At 37.2% G+C, this 18,321-nt stretch overlaps 1 protein-coding gene, 1 long non-coding RNA gene and 1 pseudogene across 2 annotated transcripts; 2 read left to right on the forward strand and 1 right to left on the reverse strand.

The window, feature by feature from the left end:
* Positions 1–573: 573 nt before the first annotated feature.
* On the reverse strand, positions 574–5,263 carry LOC105045212 (uncharacterized; annotated as a pseudogene).
* A 3,483-nt stretch (positions 5,264–8,746) lies between these two features.
* LOC105045198 (phytochrome A-associated F-box protein) lies at positions 8,747–10,230 on the forward strand. The gene is given in 2 exon segments (XM_010923377.4): positions 8,747–9,102; positions 9,105–10,230. Coding segments are annotated over 2 exon segments (1,023 nt in total). The 5' UTR covers positions 8,747–9,038; the 3' UTR covers positions 10,064–10,230.
* A 155-nt stretch (positions 10,231–10,385) lies between these two features.
* Positions 10,386–15,718, forward strand: LOC140858126 (uncharacterized). The gene is made up of 3 exons (XR_012141458.1): positions 10,386–10,988; positions 13,600–14,333; positions 14,503–15,718. It is a non-coding gene; the product is annotated as an uncharacterized lncRNA (long non-coding RNA).
* Positions 15,719–18,321: the final 2,603 nt, after the last annotated feature.

An 18,321-nucleotide genomic window follows, 5' to 3' on the forward strand; every position in this document is an offset into this window, starting at 1 on the left:
AGCTAGATCATGCCCAATCCGAGTCTAATTCATTTTGGGCAGGTCAAAAACTACATGCAAAATGAATAGTCGATAGATGCACATCAGCGTCATGTGCTCCTGGATAAATTATTTAACTTCAATATTGAAAATGAATATAATGGTCTATCATAGCATTCTTAGTTAGAACAGTAGAGTTATTAGTTGTTACAAGCTATTTAACAAAGAATGATAGGGCGTACAGGGAAAGAGGGATAAATCTTCCTTCACATGAATCCATTGTTGGATCATCTAGTGCATAGATCTCAGAGTGCTTGGAACTCCATCATTCATCTATCTGTATAGATCTAAGGATGGTCGGTGGATAATTTTTGACAGATTCATGCCAAAAGAAATGAATCCTTTTTTTGTGCAAAACGTATGACCGGTCCTGTTTCTCAAAAAAGTAAGTTTCTCTGTAGATCTAATATACAATATTTTCGTTAAAGAGAGACTATATCCTAGGGTGTATGCATCGTATTGTTATATATTAGCCAATCAAAACTGCTCACTTCTATAAACTCTGTTTGTTAAGCACCCACCTTAACATATTTACTAGCGTATTAAACCATGCGATACACGGGATCTCTTCTCTGCCACCACAAACCACCGGTCCTTTCAATTTCTTGCATAATAGATGCAGTTCTTTCGGACTTCGGAGCACATAGATTTTGAACCTCATGAGCAACGCCTTTCCACCTATATTGGACATCCCCACCCACCCACCTCTTCCAAAGTCCCAGTGATAAACATTGAACACCATCTTGACACTCCAATAAACCATTAGGCATCAGCAGCTCCCCGCCACACTCAGCAAGCCACCTCTCACCGTACCCTCTCTTCACCACCATCTTGATTTTACCTCTCGGCAGATCTGTTGTTAGAATCATACGAGTCGCAAGTTGACTCATACAATTCACGACGATTCATGGCATGACCGAGTCGAATCAGAAAAAAAAGAATCGTAGTTGAATCGCGAGTCCGATGGCTGAATTGTGTGACTCGAATCGTCCGATACCGTCGAATCGGAAAAGGTAGGTCCGATGGTGGTTTCTCATCATTTTTGGAAGCCGAAGAATCAGAGAATCAAAATAGCACAAGCAAATCAAAGAGATTTTTTACCTTTGAACTCTTCTCTGGCTGCTTCAAGCCTTCGAAGACGACGGCAAGAAGAGGAAGAGGTTGCATGGGGAAAAGAAAGCCTCAAGCTCGAAGCCTTCGAAGCATCACCGCAACTTCGCTGTAGGTATGGTAGGTTCCTCTTTCCCATTGCTTTATTTATTTCTTTTCTTCGGTCTCTCTGTTTCTCCTTTCGAGAAGCTTTTTTTTTTTGATCAAACCAAAGCCTTCCTAATCCCTCTGTTTTTCTTCTGTTTCTCTTCCCCGAAGCCACCCGAAACCCTCCCCTATTTCTCTTTCCCGAAGCCGCCCGAAACCCACCATGTTTCTCTTCTCCGAAGCCGCCGAAGCCCGCAAGCCTTTTTTTTTTTCGATCACACCGGAGCGTTCCTTGTCCTTTTATTTTTTAAAGCGAGACTTCTCTCGAAGCTTCGAGATCGAGAGGCGAGAGGGGAATGGAAGAGGTCGGTGACAGTCCCGTTCTGTTCCATTGCCACCAACAGAACGGAACGGTTTGTTTCTCTTTTTTTTTTTTTTGACTTTAGATAAATACTTATCCACTTAAATCTTCATCCAAAAAAATAAAAAAATAAAAATAACAGTAATAGTAAGATTTTTTTTTTTTTGATAATTTTTTTTAACAATTTTTATTTTTTTAACAGAAATTAATTTACATACTTGCAGTGAAATTATGTATTATTATTTTATTGAATAATGATACCTAGAAAAAATCTAAAGTTGTGGATCTCACTTGGAATCATTGTAAAAAATTTGATGATGGCAAAAGAGATGATGGAATCGATTACATCTTGTATGCAATTATTGTAACAAAAGTTTTTTGGGAGGAGTGAATACAATGAAAAATTATCTTGCGGGTGGGTACACATAACAATGTTTCTCCCTGTACTCAAGTTTCTGAAAAAATTCAAAATTTTTTTAAAAATTTGTTGGGGGAGAAAGAAATGAAAAAAAAAATTGGGTGATGATGTTAAGTGCTTTGAAGTAGATAAGCCAAATGCAAAAATAAGGAAGGAAACTATGGATTCATTTATGATGAAAGGAAGAGGAAATGTATGTAAACAACAGACAATGAATGAAATAATAAAAAAAAAAGAGAACCAGTGGTTAGAGATATTTGTAGATTTCTATATGGATATGCATTAGCATTCAATTTGGTCAAAAGCTTTTTATTTGCTCAAATGATGAAATCTGTTTGGGAGTATGGAAGAGGATTGAAACTCCCTTCTTATTATAAAGCCAGAGTTACTTTCTTGAAGAAAGAGGTGGAAAGTATTAATGAATATTTGATAAAATATCAAAATGAGTGAAAAAAAATGAGATATTCAATCATGTCCGATGGTTGGATTGATGAAAAAAATCGGTCTATTATTAATTTTCTTGTGAATAGTCCAAGTGGAACGATGTTCCTCAAATCATTGGATACCTCTGATGTTAGTAAGGATTCAAATAAATTATTTGAATTGCTTTACAACTTAGTAGAGGAGATTGGAGAGAAAAATATAGTTCAAGTGGTGACAGATAGTGCCTCTGCTTATGTTGGCACGGGTAGACTCTTAGAAGAAAAGAGAAAGCATCTTTTTTGGTCTCCATGTGCAGCCCATTGTTTAGATTTAATACTCAGTGACATTGGAAAATATTCTAATTTTTTTTAATATACTTGGCAAGGCAAGATAAATTACAGTTTATATTTATCATCATACTTGGGTTCTTAGTTTGTTTAGAAACTATTCTAAGAACAAGAAATTGACAAGACCGGCGGTTACTAGATTTGCAACATCCTATCTCACTTTGAGAAGCATACTAGACAGGAAGATTGCTTTAAGGGCTATGTTTGCTTCAAAAAAATGGGCAAGGAGCACTTATGCATGCAAATTTGAGACTAAAAAATTTCAAAAAATTGTATTGAGTGATAACATATTTTAGAAAGCTACAAAATATTGTTTGAAGTGTGTCCTTCCTTTGGTCAAAGTATTGAGACTTATTGATGGAGATGCAAAACCGGCTATGGGTTATATTTATGAAGTAATGGGTAGAGTAAAGGAACAAATTGGCAAAAATTTCAACAATATTAAGAAGAGATATGATCAGATTTGGGAGATAATTGACATTCGTTGGGATTTGCAACTTCATAAACCACTCCATGCGGCAGCATATTATCTTAATCCCAAGTAAGTCACATTTTTTTTAATTTACATTATTTCATTAGTAAATTTTATTATTTTAAATTTAAATTTATTTTTTGATTCTTGATTTTTAGGTTCCAATATGATCCTAATTTTAATGCTGATGCTGAAGTAAAAATTAGATTATTTAAAACAATTGAGAAGATGTATTCAGATGTTGAGACAAGAGTCATCATTGATTCACAACTTGAAAAATTTAAGAAGGTCAAAGGTTTATTTGGGATGGACATGGCGGTATCAACAAAAAATAAAAAACAACCAGATAATTATAATTTTAATTTTATGAATTTATTTTTACCTATTAAATTTAAATTTAATTTATCTTATTTTATTTGTCTAGCTCTATGATAAAAAAGTTTTGGAGAACAGTGCAAAGAACTTCAAAAGCTAGCAATTCGAGTACTAAGTCTTGCTTATAGTGCCACTAGATGTGAAAGAAATTAGAGCACATTTGAACATATTCATTCTAAAAAAAGAAATCATTTGGAGCAACAAAGATTGAATGCCTTGGTATTTGTCAAGTACAATATTCAACTTGAGATGAGACAACAAAAAAGACAAAAAAAAGGGGAAGACATATGATCCGATATATTTATCAAATATGGAATCAGATGATGAGTAGATAACTGAGCAAGAAGAGTCATACTTACCGGATGATGTGTCTTGGTTAGATGTAAATGAATATTTTGATATTGATGAGGGACCTAATAATAGAACAAGGAAGAGAGGTATGCAAATTATTTTCTTTTTTTTTTTTTAGTTCTTAATTTTTAAAATAATTGCATTATTTTTTTATTTGGCTTTCTTGATTCTTAAAATATTTTTGTAAGACCAAGAAACTTAAATCTTGATAGTAAAGGTAAAGGAAAAGATAAGGTTGTTGAGGAAGATATTGAAGTGATAGAAGAAGATGAAGGTAATGAGGAAGAAGAGAAAGAAGAAGAGAATCAAGAGATGATTATGCATGAAGATGATGATGATGACGACGATGACGGCGGCGGCGGCGGCGGTGATGACGACATTAGCCTTGAGGATGATTATGATGACTGAAGATTCTATTAAATTTTTTGAGTCAATAGTGAATTAGTAATACTTCATATTTATTTTTAATTTATATTTTAGACTTAGTATTTTAAACTTATCTATACTTTTTGGACATCTTTTTGAGTATTCGTTAATGAATAGATTGGTATACATTTTGATTGTGCTTTTTGTTATTGAATCTTACGATTCGAGTCACGATTCAAGTTAAGGCATGGATGATTCATGAGTCGAATCCCAATTTGACAACATTACTCGGCAGGCTCAATTTCGATAGTGGGAAGAGCTTGACTTCCACCAGCGGTACTGGTGGGAGTATATAGCTTTCCTTTAAAAAAGATCATGTCTTCAACGACCGACCAATCTATCATGCTTGGTTATAGCAAATTTCGATAGCTTAATTTTCAAAGATGGTCGCCGATATGGTAGTGCTGAATAGTAGAGCTGGATCTTGAGAACAGTATAGTGAGGCAACCGATAGAGGAGGAGAGGAGAGGATGACACAGACGAAGGGCTTGGGGGATTTGGGAGGCAAATTTTGGTGTCGGTGCAGAGGTTCTAGAGGAGGAGCTTGGGGAGAGGGGGCTTGGTGGTGGTGATGACGAAGCCGTGGGAGTAGTCGAACAATATATATATATATATATATATATATATATATATATATATATATATATATATATATATATATATATATATATATATATATATATATTGCCACGTGCTCCCTTCTGTTTTTTTCTCGAAATACCCTATCAGGAGCTGCTGCCAAGTAGGATGCCTGCCTCAATCTCACCATCTGCTACTTCCTCCATTACTCCCTCACCGGTGCTTGCATCGGACAACTCCACAGCGACCACCTCCACCACTCTCGCCACTAGCATCGTAGTTGACTCCTCTTTTGTGAGTCTTCCTCCTTCGCCCTCTACTCGCGATCCAATGCTCCCTCATCGGTGCCTTCATCAGCTGACTCCGCAGCGACCGTGCAATGCACAAGATGTAATTTTTTTAAAAAAATATTTTATTTTATTTATTTATTTTATTATATCTATTCTATATATATTTTAAAAATAATTAAAATAATTAAAAAATTATTTTTATGTATAGTGTGGATTATAAGTTATCAGACAAATCTTGTGATGATCGACAATCCTGATTCTATAAAATTCCTTTATAAATCTATTATCTCTTAATAGTAGAGTTGACAATATTATCCATTAGCTACTATTCCCATCAATGATAGCAATATCTTCGAGTTTGGGATAGAGTGAAAATATACCAATGTGGTGATAGGCGACGGACTTGCGAGATATCGATCAGAAATCAGTTAGCAAGCGTGCATTCAATTGATGACTTGCGAGAGATTTAAATTTTAGAAATTGAGAAAAAAAAAATTTTACTATTAAAATTTTGGAGATCCAAACTTTATTTTTTTTTCAAAAAAAAGTTTAGAAATCTATTTCAATCCAAGGCCAAGCTACTTTCAACATTGGATTTTTTTTTTCAAAAAATCTTCTACTTATATGTAATGTGAGCACTGCAAAGATAAATAATTTTTATAGTTTTATATTTTCAATTTTTTCCATGCTTTATATAAAATAGATATCACTGAATTACGCTAATATATATGAGTGTAAAATATGTATCACTATTGTTCCACATTGCTCTATGTTTCAAATAAAATTTAAATTCAGAATTATATTACACCATTTCATTGACTTTTGGCTCAAGAAGGAAACAATAAATATTTTATTTGTAGGAACTAGTAGTGGTATCTTCTTATTTTTTCCTAACAATCTTCTAATGTATTTATTCATTTTTCAAAAAAAATAAATTTCAATAAAAGTATGAGAGAAAATTTTCTCACATGGCTAATTTTTTTTATCCTCACCCAAACATGCATGGAAGCAAGGGACAGCTGATGTGGCATCCTGAGGTTCTACTGAGGAAAAAAAAACCCCTTCCTTTCCCCAATCTGCCCTATTGCCGTCCCGCATCACCACGTCCGTTGCTCACGGAGGAGGCCGGTCATGCGATCTAGTATGCGCTACCCATTCGTCATGGTCGTGGTCGTCGTCATCATCTTTCTCTTCTAATTTTCTCACTCTCTTCCCCTGCTGTGCATGAAAGGATGATGCCCTCGCCAGATCCGATCACAGACCCACTTCACCCGGGCGTCCATGAAGGTGCGACCCTGCTGGACCTCGACGGCCACCCGATATGCAGCGGAGGGGCGATGGGAGTGGCCCATCTTAAGGTCCAAGCTTGAAGCGCTCTCCCCTTCTCCTTGTCACTCTCACCGCTGTCCACCTCTAAAACGCTAAAGAAGAGAAGAGAGAAAGGGGCAAGGGTTTTAGGAAATGGAGGAAGGGGGAGGGGGAGGAGGTCATTGAGGGCGTGGAAGAGTTGGAGGTGCTTCTCCTCTTCCCCCAACTCCCATTGCTCTGCTTGATGACCGTGGACTCATCCAACGATGCATCCTGATTTTCGACGGTAGCGACCTCTGGTCCAGGAGCCATCCATCCAACCCTTGGCCCTGACGGCGGCACTTCGACCATCGAAAACTGCTACATCTCTAGTACCGGCAACTGCGACACCAGTGAAGGCAGATCCATCGCTACAACTCTCGGAACCCTCTCGATCCTGCTTCACATCGTCCAAAATTTCCTTGTATCCGAACATTCAAAGGTGATTAAAAATGAATAGAATTTGCCTGAAATGGAGATCAAGTGAGAAACCTTAGATTCAAGAATAGAAGACTGTATATTCAAATTCGGAGAAACATCCAAATATCCAGAGGGGATGGTGGAAACCCTACTTGTACCTTTTCGATGGAATAAGGGGTGGAGCAGTTCTTGGAGCCGCCAGGGAGGCATGGGGTGGGGTCATTTCCTTATCCTCGATCACGAAAATTTTCAATGGAGGACATCTTGTTCAAAAATCAAAAATCCCAATCGAAATCAAAGAAACACTTCCTCCTCCCCCACGTGGCCTATTATTTCCTCTCCGTCGTGTGGTTCTTTTCGAAGACCCTCAAGTCCCTCCTCCTCTCTACGGTTTTACTCCACGCGGCAAAAAGACTTTGATCCACGTATCAAATGGAGACAAATCAACGTGGTTGCTCCATTTTAATATATATATATATTAGATTCTAACTTATTTTTGGTCTTCCATGTGAATAGGTGAATTGGAGAGGTTGGTTCATGGATCATAGTTGCAAATGACCAAGATGGTGGTTGTGATTGAATGCAACCCACCTAGCATGATAGGCATACTATATGTCAAATTTGATGCTCTATATCCAACATGGTTCCATTCTCTCATCGAATGCCATTAAAGGGGGCAATTCATTACCAGACTTGTCAATTTGATCCATAAGTGATCTGTTTAACCAATTTTAATATATTTAATAATTAAGTAGGATCATTCATTTAAAATTTATTTAATTATTTAAAACTTTTATTTAATCAATTTAATCTTTTAAATTTATTTAAATCCTTTTCATGTGTTAAAACTCCACTTAATTCGTTTAACTCCTCATTTGACTGATAGTAAATTTGATTCATGTCAGTCTCAATCATAAGATATACCAACTTGACTATCATATTTGAGTATTTGAAATTTAAATATTTAATTTTAAATAAATATTTTTAATGAAAAGGAAGCTAAAAGATAGCCAATTTCAAACAATAGTTATTGACATAAGGATTGATTGGGGCATCTACATGATTACTATTTTTTATATATTTTAAATTTAAATTTTAATTTTTAATATCAACTATTGATAACATATTTGTTTTATGTAATCACGAGATTAATATATGATTATTATTTTAAATTTTAAAAATATTAAAAATAATAATTATATTATCATATCTTATAATTAAGATTAATACGAATTAAATCTACTATCATTAATAATTAAATAGATCAGCTTAGAACCCCGTATTTCTCCTCGTTTGACCAAACGGTCCCGTGATACCAGCACAAATTCACCGTGACCGGTGGCGCCGAGGATGACACCGCCGCATGTCTCATTGCCAGCACATTGCATGGGGACCTAGGCAGCTTTGTCTTCTTCGAGAGGTGTGGTTGGGTTCATCCAATGGGGTTCACACTAATACAAGACCGAAATTGGGTTAAAGACTGTAGACTACTCCGGCCAAACCACACGAGCCGTTCGCACGGACATTTAACCATAAACACTAGGGACCACCTTCACATTCATTTCTCGAAACTCGTACCCACTTCCTCTTTAGCCATCCTTGGCAACACCGTGGAAGCCACGTCTCTCTCCCTCTCTCTCTCTCCCCCCATTTTGTCGCTCCCTCTCCTCCACAAATCCTTCGCTACCTATTGGTCGCCGTACCAATCCCCATCTCCTGTCCGCCATTGGGTAAAAGAGAAATATAGGAACAAAAATCCAAAACCCAGTCTAATATAATTATCAAACAATAGCCTCTAAAACCGCCTACCATCACCACTCTCCTCTTCTCGCTTCTCCCCTTCCCTTCTTCCCCTCGATCGCAACGACCTATCAACTCCCGAATCTAATTAAACCCCAAAAAAATCCCACCCCAAGTTCCCTTTTTGTCCTCAACCAACCAAATATAACCAAGAAAAAGAAAAAGCAAGCAAGATTTTAGGGAAGAATCGAAAATGGCCAGCCCCTCGTCCTCGTCATCATCGTCCAACCCGGCGCCGCCGCAGCCGTCGCCCTTCGTGCGCTGTCCGACGACATCGTGCTCAACATCTTGGCGAAGCTGGAGGCAGACCCCCGCGACTGGGCCCGCCTCGCCTGCACCTCCGCCCGCTTCGCCGCCCTCGTCCGCGGCGTCTGCTGCCGCTCTCGCTGCGCCCGCGCCCTTCGCTCCGCCGCCGCCGACCTTCTCCCCTCCGCCGCCTCCGCCGCCGCCCTCCACAAGCTTTCCGTCTGCTGCCCTGGCCTCCTTCGCGCCGGCGTTCTCCTCGAGCACTCCGACTTCGGCCTCGAGCGCGACATCGGCCCTGATCTCTCCCTCCCCCCTCCTCATTCCAATTCTCCTTCCACCACCGCCGCCGACGGGGAGGCCGTCTCTGATCCCTCTCCACCACCCCCCACTGCCGATCCCCCCGCCTCACTCCCCTGCTGGTCCCTCTTCGACGACCTCTACTTCGACACTGTCTACGACCCCTCCGAGTCCTCCCAAAATCCCACCTTTCCGTCCCCCGACTCCGATTCCGCTGCTAAAAATCCGATCTTGATCGCCCGGGAGCCCTCCAAGAAGCGGAGGAAGCGGTGGGTCGGCCCCGTCAACGCCCACCTCGCCTCCGGGTCCTGGACCCTAAGCCGGGAACAGGGGAACAAGCTCCTGGCCAGCCGGTTCAGAGGCGACTGCCTCTATATCTGCGAGTGGCCTGGCTGTGTCCACGTCGAGGAGAAGCGGAGGTACATGCTGTTCAGAGGGGTGTTCAAGAATTTCAAGCGGTCGAGGGTGTGGAGGACGATCACCGACTCGAATCGGGGGAAGATTGAGCTGGACTGTGCCTTCTGCTCTTGCCATGAGGCCTGGGATCTCCACTCGGCATTTTGCTTGAGGAGGGTCTTTGGGTTTCATGATGATGGGGAGCCGGTGGTCCGGGCTTATGTCTGCGAGAATGGGCATGTCTCGGGAGCGTGGACCGAGAGGCCGATGTATGTTTGATGATGAAGCTTGCTCCTTCACTTAGTCTTGATTGCATGTTTTGGTCTAATTTGAGTAATTCTATAATGCTTATATAGGATTATGTACTGCTGCTAGTGATGATGGTGTTATGACTTTGTTAATTGCTATTGTCATCTTGGATGAAAAGCGATCAACTTTTTAGAGAATATGCTATAGTTCTGGTGTTTCTTTAATCTGCGATGCATGCTGATGGAGATTTTTCAATTATTTTCCTTGGTAATCGATAATTTTTTATTTTCATGTGGATTTGAAAGTACTTGCTAATTGTTATATTAAACTTCATATCACCAGCGGGTTGTGTTGAAAAGTGTGATCAATGATGTAGTTGGTATAGATGAGAATACTTGTCGTATTGCAGCAGTGTGCATCTTGATGGTCAGTTGACTTCCCTTTTTTTTTAGTCTCCTATGACTGTTAGAATCATGATACCAGTATATTGAGCAGGAAGCACTTTAAAGATTGATTGCAGCATCTTGTAAATATTGTAACACAATAAGATCTCTGTGCTGCTCAACTGGCAGGTGTCATCTTCCCTCCTAAGGTAATATGTAGTTTAACCATCTGGTGTGTTGCATTGTTGATAGTTGGCACTTCATGTCTGTGGATGTTAAATTGCCCTTTCCTCTTGTTACTTGCAGCGAGGGATCATGATGTGTATTGAAAGGCATGCTATGGTATTAATGTTATTTACATGGTCAACACTTTTTGCAACTTGGAAAATGCAATAGATGAATATATTAATGCCATTAAGAAACTGGATTTTGCTTCCCCTAACACCCCGCTGCTGCGACAGAATCCATGTGAAGCCACAAGTTGAAAAGAACATGATAGAATATCATATTTTTTGAGGCAAAGAAACATCATTATTGTGTAGTTCATCCTTGAACAACATTTACAATACATGGTAATAATAGTCTCTGAATTTACAGCTATGTGCTTGTTTGAATTACTTAATTTGAGTACTGCTGTCTGTAATCTTTATGAACACGGTGCCAATTGGTTATTGGACATCTATATTTCCTGACTAGCATAATTGCATGACTACTTGTTGTCTTTATTACATAGAATGACGAAGTATCCTTGCATCGAAAACATGTTTCTAGTATTGTTATACAAGGATGTATTTCCATCCCCTTTATTATTCAAACTTCCTACTAACAACTCCAGACGAGTCTCTACAGGTTACCTGAAAACCACACTTTGTGGATTGCCTTAACAACTTTCCATCCATGATCATGCACAACTGAACTTGATAGTGATGAACACATTCATGATATTCATTTTGGAAGTCACTACTCATTTTGTGTTATGTCTTATGGGTCTCAAATGGTTATTGTATACATGGCTTGCTGTGTGCACCTGTGTTGCTTGGTATTGGGTGTATTATACCATTTTGGTGTTGTACCGGTACTATATCAAGTTCCATTGTGGCTCCTATTGGGTGGAACCAGCTGGTTCTGCCCAGTTTTGTATGGTATCAATGTGTTCAACCTAGTGTTGGAAACACCATAGTTGGGCTTAAGAAAAGGGTCTCGACCTTGTGTTGGTACAATGTTTTACTGTACCATACCAAGATACTGTACAATACTGGTAAGGTGCCGATGTAGCAAGCCTTGATTGTATACTTGTCAATATTTTGTGTGTGCATCATTCAAAACTCAATAGTTGCTCTAGGTTTTGTGCTTTCTTAGGTTAACAGATCTTATTTACTTCCTTTTTTTTGTGTTTTTACTTGTGTTTTTTGTTTGTTCTTTTCAGTGCTTTGCACCTTAGGTGGCTACATATATATTGATTATTGAAATTTAAGCCCCTTCCTTTAGTTATTTCGAAATTAGTAGTAAAACAAGATGCTAATCTCTGCAAGAGCTGTATTAATTAACTTCTCATAGTTCTTGTGAGGTAGAGGTCATATTCTTGCTCTTCCCCTATATGGTGCAAATTTTGGTATTTGATCTTTATTGAAATTTTTAACTCTCTCTCTGTCCCCCCCTCTCTCTCTCTCTCTTGCGCGTGTCTGCATGCGCGCACTTGTCTCATTCTCCTCTATGTGTCTTTCTTTTAAGTAAATGTAAGGTAGGTTTCCATGTTTTTTGTTAGAAGTACTTGTCCAGTTCTGTCTACCTTGATGGTAGCTTTTTTGAATGGGTAAATTATAGGTAGGTGGATATCTCTTCATTCCAGAACTATTACTTGCATTGCCTATTATTGTTATTAGGCCTTGATCCAGATCCAAAATTTGGTTTCATAGCATGTGTCAGTTAAATTGTGATAACCCAGCCCATTTTAAGCCCGATGGAGAGCTGGATTTGGTCCACTTGATGGGCCCAGATAGATAATCAGTCAAAGAAGGGAAGGCATGTGCTTGACATGTGTAATGAGAGAAAGAGACTTCCGATGGGAGTCTCCTTCTCAAGTTTGCCGGACGGAATTCGATATGGAGGTGGCTTTCAGTGCACTCCTTGGCTTTATTTAAAGTCTTTCCCTCCATTTTGATCCTCACCGATGATCCTAGCCTCCAATTGGAGCATAGCTACAGGATCTTCTTCGATTTCTTCCCGAATGCTGGCTGCCATCGGCATTGTAGCCATGGTCAAACGTTGCCGGAAGCCAAGCCAAGAGCCCGACATCTTTTGATTGATCCTTCTCCGCTTCTTCCCAAGTCCATAGATCAAAGATTTCGACCTTAGGATTTTATTTCTATACTGATTGTCTAGCTCATTATTTTTTATTTTACTGTTTTTACAGATCTTAAGAACTAACATGACACGGGGATAAATTTTGGGAGAGAGTGATTAGAAGAAGAGTTTTGATTCTTTATTTTAGATTAGGATTATGCTAAAGATTGATGTGAGACTACTGTATATTTTTTTTGGAATTTTGTGTTATATTAAGCTTAGATTTTAGTTAGTTAAGTTTTGGACTTAATTTATTGATCATTTATTCCACTATTTATTTTTAATATTGTGATGCGATGCCTTGCATGCTTGGGGTGAGAATTACCTATGAGTATATGGCATTTGTCACGATCCCGGCTCGCAATCTTGGGTTAGGGGTGTGACATAAATCAACATGTCTTGGTCATTTTTGTTGAATGCTCGAGCTTTTTTCTTTTCAATTTTATAAAGATAATTTATATAGATAAATTTTATAAAATTTCAATTGATAATATTTGTAAGTACATCAAAGTGGTTTCCCATATCATTGGAAATGTGAAAGTCTGCAACTTAAAGTCTTCGCATGTGCAAACCATGCTGTGCTGATTTCCACCATGTCCTAAGTGAAGGCTTTCATACTATAATTTGTGCATGTTGCCATTCTATGTTTGATCAAGAAATTGATCATTGTGCATGTGAAGGCTGATGCAAATGCCTGGAGCTTGAGTAGGACAGTAAATGCTAAACTGAAAGCACATTTTCACTTTGCATTTTGGTTATGTTTTCCGTGTTTGCGCTGGTGACTATTGACTTGTGAGAACTGGAAATCAATATTTATTTACTTCTTTCATCTATATGCAGCTACCAGTGGTACAACTAGTGTGGGCAGTCTGCCACTAAGTAGCGGCCTGCTGGCAGGTTGTGAGATCGTCATGAGGATGGAGATGTTCATTATGCTTAGCTACAAGACTTTTCCAAATGATGTACATGACTTCTGTTGGGAAGCATTGGTTGAATAATGTGCATCAGATGCTTCTCATTCATATATTTGCTTTCTTTTCATCGGGTTCTGTTGCAGGGCTAGGTGACCAGGTCACTTGTTTTTCCTTTTAATGCCGGTTTTTTCACTCCCTTTTTAATGCTAATTTACTTCTATTATGTTTCAAATATCTTCCCTTAATCTAACATAACCTTATTGCTTTCGTTACCCATATTCTTTTTATTCTATCATTTGGCCATGGAGCTCATCCTAATGTTTATATGAATCATTGTTCAACTATTCTTGGAAGGTTGCTCTCACTGTTTATGCTGTTATATTGTTTTCTTCATCTAGATCTTTTGACCTAAGTTGCAGTTAGCACAAAACTTCCCCCGAACCTATATATTGAATGCACAGTTGCTAAAGTAATCTGAGGAAAAGATCTTATATATTTGTAGGCACATGCTGTGGATTGTAGTGGAAACTACTTATATACCGTTGGCCCCTAATTTCAACTCAGTGTCATTTTCAGACAGCATATTGAGCATTTGCATATCCTTTTTCAAGACTTCTTTGCAACACCTATCTCTGAACATTCTCACTGTGGTCATACTATGTGAGTTGTTTTTCTATAGCTAATTGCTTTAATTTCTTTTATCTTATCGTCCATTCCATTAGTCTTTCTTTAGTTCACTTTCATCAGTTTTAAGTCGGTACATTAACATTCCACAGAATACATCTCTCCTTGTACTTACTCTAGTTGCATCTCTTTGTACTTGTTCTAGTTACAATTGCAGGCTTGCAGCACTTTGCTCCCTCCTATTGACTGATGTTATGATACTGTGCTCTTGAAAATGACTTCATAATGCCTTGGTAATCAACCTGATATTGGGCTTCAGCCTTACCATATCTTGGCATATATTTGGCCATCAATGTTAACTGAAGCTTTACAGCAAAATGAACAGGCTTTATCCTGTCCAGTTAATTCATATTCAATCTTTTCCATTGACGGTCGTGTCTTTTATACATTTAGTTAGTGGATGTTCATGAGCCTCTTTGACATCTCCCTCCAGCTCTTATTTTGTTCCTTCTCTTTTAAGACCTTTCTGCTCAAATTATACCTCTCCTATTCAAGGCTATTGTTGCTCTTTGCAAATGTTATCTGGGTCAAGGCTCATCAATGCATGGAATCTTGCTTTAAATAACCTTTAGGTCTGTACATTATAAATCGCTTTCTGCCCTGCCTAATATTACAGATGCTATTGAGCTCTCACTTGAATAGGTTGCTTTATGCCCTGTCAAGAACAAAGAACTAGTCAACATTCCTGGTACAATGATGTTTTAAATATTTCTTACACATTCTCTACTAAAATGTGGAAACAATGCATGCCATCGAGGGGATTGTTGAGTGTTTGTTCTGCAAATATGAATATGGCAAGAGGTTAGAGGTAATAAAATGAAGTTTAATGAGAATATATAAAATGTTTCCAAGTCAGAGTTCATGGAAACTACCCTTGTCTTGTTATTCTTATTAATTGCACTGTTTCTAAATTATGGAAAATACCCTTGTCTTGTTATTCTTATTAATTGCACTGTTTCTAAATTGTGATGAACAATGTAGATGTGGTTGTCGGCCTGTGGGGTGTGGTCTGATCACCATTCAGTAGTGAGACTTGTTGGAGGGAAATTACAAGACAGTGCTGAGTTTGGCAATTCTGTATGACTGGAAATATTGGCATCAAAAGGGTCCATTGCTTAGTAATATGGGTATCATATATATGATATGGTTTATATACATCGATTTAAAGCTTGAAGGGTTCTCTGGGAAAGAGTAGTGGTTGTATTAGAAGGAGAAGGTGATGCAGAAGTAACTGAAATGGCATGAACATAAGCTGTGAAAGATTTGGGGATGCCCTTGATAATGTAGTGTTGGATAGGCACAGACGTTGCTGATCTAATGGATAATAAAAATAATAAATTAACAATAATAATTTTATTCGATGGTCGCTATTTTTGTAGTAAAAGAGATTGTGGAGAGTAGATTATGTGATTGTTTGCACAAGTTTTGTGTTTTGCGTGCGCGATTGTGCACGTGTGTGGGTGTGTATAATGTATGCGTGCGTGTGCGTGCAAGTCGGAATGCATCCGAGTGAGCGGTTGATTTGGAGTGGTTGTTTCGGTCTCTGTTTGTCTTCGTACGTCAGTTGAAATCAAAAGCCATTGTTAAATGCTGTTTCGGCTATCATTTCAGTCTGTGTTTGCAAATTGAAATCAAATTGGAATTGAAACCCAAATCATTATTAATATTGTTTCAGCTATTATTTCATTCTCTCTCTATGTGTATTGAAATCAAAAAAATCATTGATGATGCTATTTCTGTCTCTGTCTGTGCGCGAATCAAAATCAAAATAATCGTCGTTAATGTTGTTTTGGCTATTACTTCAGTCTCTCTCCGTGAGTGTGAATCGAAACAAAAATAATAATTGTTTTATGTTATTTTGACTATTATCTCACGCTATGCATTGAAACCAAACGGGATGCGAAACCAAAATACTCATCGTTATTGTTGCTGGCTTATAATCCCATATCAATACAGTGGGATGTGATTTTTTTTAAAAAAATATTATTTTATTAATATTTATATTTTATTTATTGAGGTCTCGTGGACGTCTGCTATCTCTTCATTGTTTTAGCTATCATTTTCTCTAGTCTCTATCATCGTCTTTCTCTTTATCGCCATCAGCATCTAGCTTCTCTCTCTAATCTCTCTTAAATCAGATCTTCATAAGTAAAATAAAATTAAATATTGATTTTAGCCAACATTGATAAAATTATTATTGCTATGAATCTTGCCAAGTCTCTTAGGAGAATTTTTTTGTCATTGCCTTCGACTCTAATATCTTCTCTGTCAGATATCTAAAATCAAGATCCTTATCTAAACTTTTCGCTGCATCATTGGCATCTGTATTAAAAAAAAAAAAAAAAAGTTAAAATAGATATATATGTCAAATAAAAATCTTAATATAAAAATTTTATTTTAATATATATATATATTAAATTATATTATTTAAATAAAATTATTATATCCATGAAGCTGATCTTAAATGATTTACTAATAAGAACGCCTATAATTGATATAAAGCATGTGTACGGAAAATTTAAATACATACAAGCTAACATAATTTTTTAAGTTGATCAAAATTTTATTAAGTTTAATTTAATTTTTTATTAAAAAAAATATTAAAAAAATTTAAAAATAAATAAAAATATTTACAAAAATAAAACTGTTTTCAAATCCGAGACCGATAAGGCTTGTCACATTTATTCTAAAGTGAGAGGTAATTATGAGGATCCAGACCAAGACATCCACTGAAGGTGATAGTGCTGAAGCCGCAGAGCCAACTGTTATTACATATGGTGCATTGGTGGATATATGGCTTGTGCCAAGCTCATGAAGCAGCCGAGGCTCGTGGTTTATTGGATGGGACGTCTCCTGCTGGATGCGAGCTTCACGTTCCGGGTCCAAGGCGCGACGAAAAAAAAAAATCTCCGTGGTAGCGGTATCAAGTCCGCGCCGACGAAATCACGAATCGCTTTCGGTCTCAAATAAGCGGTCTTGAAATTGAACCCTTATCCGCATGTCACGAAATTCTTTATCATGTATCGAACGGAGACTTCTATCTCTATTTTAAATAAGAATGATAATCAGATCAGATCATAAATAAATCAAATCAATATAAATTAAATCAAAAAATTATTAATTTAAATTTAACTTATTTATTAAATAAAAAAAATTTAAAGATAAATTCGATCTATTTATTAAATAAATAATTCGATCGAATTATTTAATTTATTTATTAAATAGATCAAATTAGATTAAACGGATTAAATAGATTAAATAGATTAAACAGATTACACAGATGGGATCAAATGGATCAGAAACAGGTTAAACAGCTTTTAAACAGATTAAACGTGTCTTAAATGGGTGAAACAGGTTAAACAGATTGGATTAAATGGATCAGAAATAGGTTCAACAAGTTAAACAGATTAAATGGCTTATCTGATTTAATCCAATCTAAATATTAAATGGGTTAGATGGGTTAAACAGATTAGATATCTAAAATTCAAATCCGATCCAATTATTAAACGGATTAAATACATCGATCTGTTTATGTTCTAAATCTGTTTAGCCTAAATCTAAATCTGTTTATAACGGATCGAATATAGATCAGATTGACAGATCGAATCATATTTTATCAACTCTAATTTTATAACACACATATATATATATATATATATATATATATATATATATATATATATATATATATATATATTATGGTTGTTGTTGTAGCCTCTCTGCTCATATGGAAATCGAAACTAAAATAATAGTTGTTGATGTTTTTCTTTTGGGTGCCATATCAGCCCTCGTGTGAAACCAATGGGAACGGAAACCAAAATAATCATCTCTTGGTTAGATCTGTGCAATTCCAATGAAACTCTTCTTCAGAATAATAAAACCATTCTAAAATTTTAGAATTTCTCTGTGTCTAGCTACCTCCTTCTTAATCATAGATTAGGAGCGTAATCAAGCCAAATAGCTA

The sequence above is a fragment of the Elaeis guineensis genome, chromosome 5, assembly GCF_000442705.2.
Source record: "Elaeis guineensis isolate ETL-2024a chromosome 5, EG11, whole genome shotgun sequence".
In the NCBI taxonomy this organism is placed as follows: Eukaryota; Viridiplantae; Streptophyta; class Magnoliopsida; order Arecales; family Arecaceae; genus Elaeis; species Elaeis guineensis.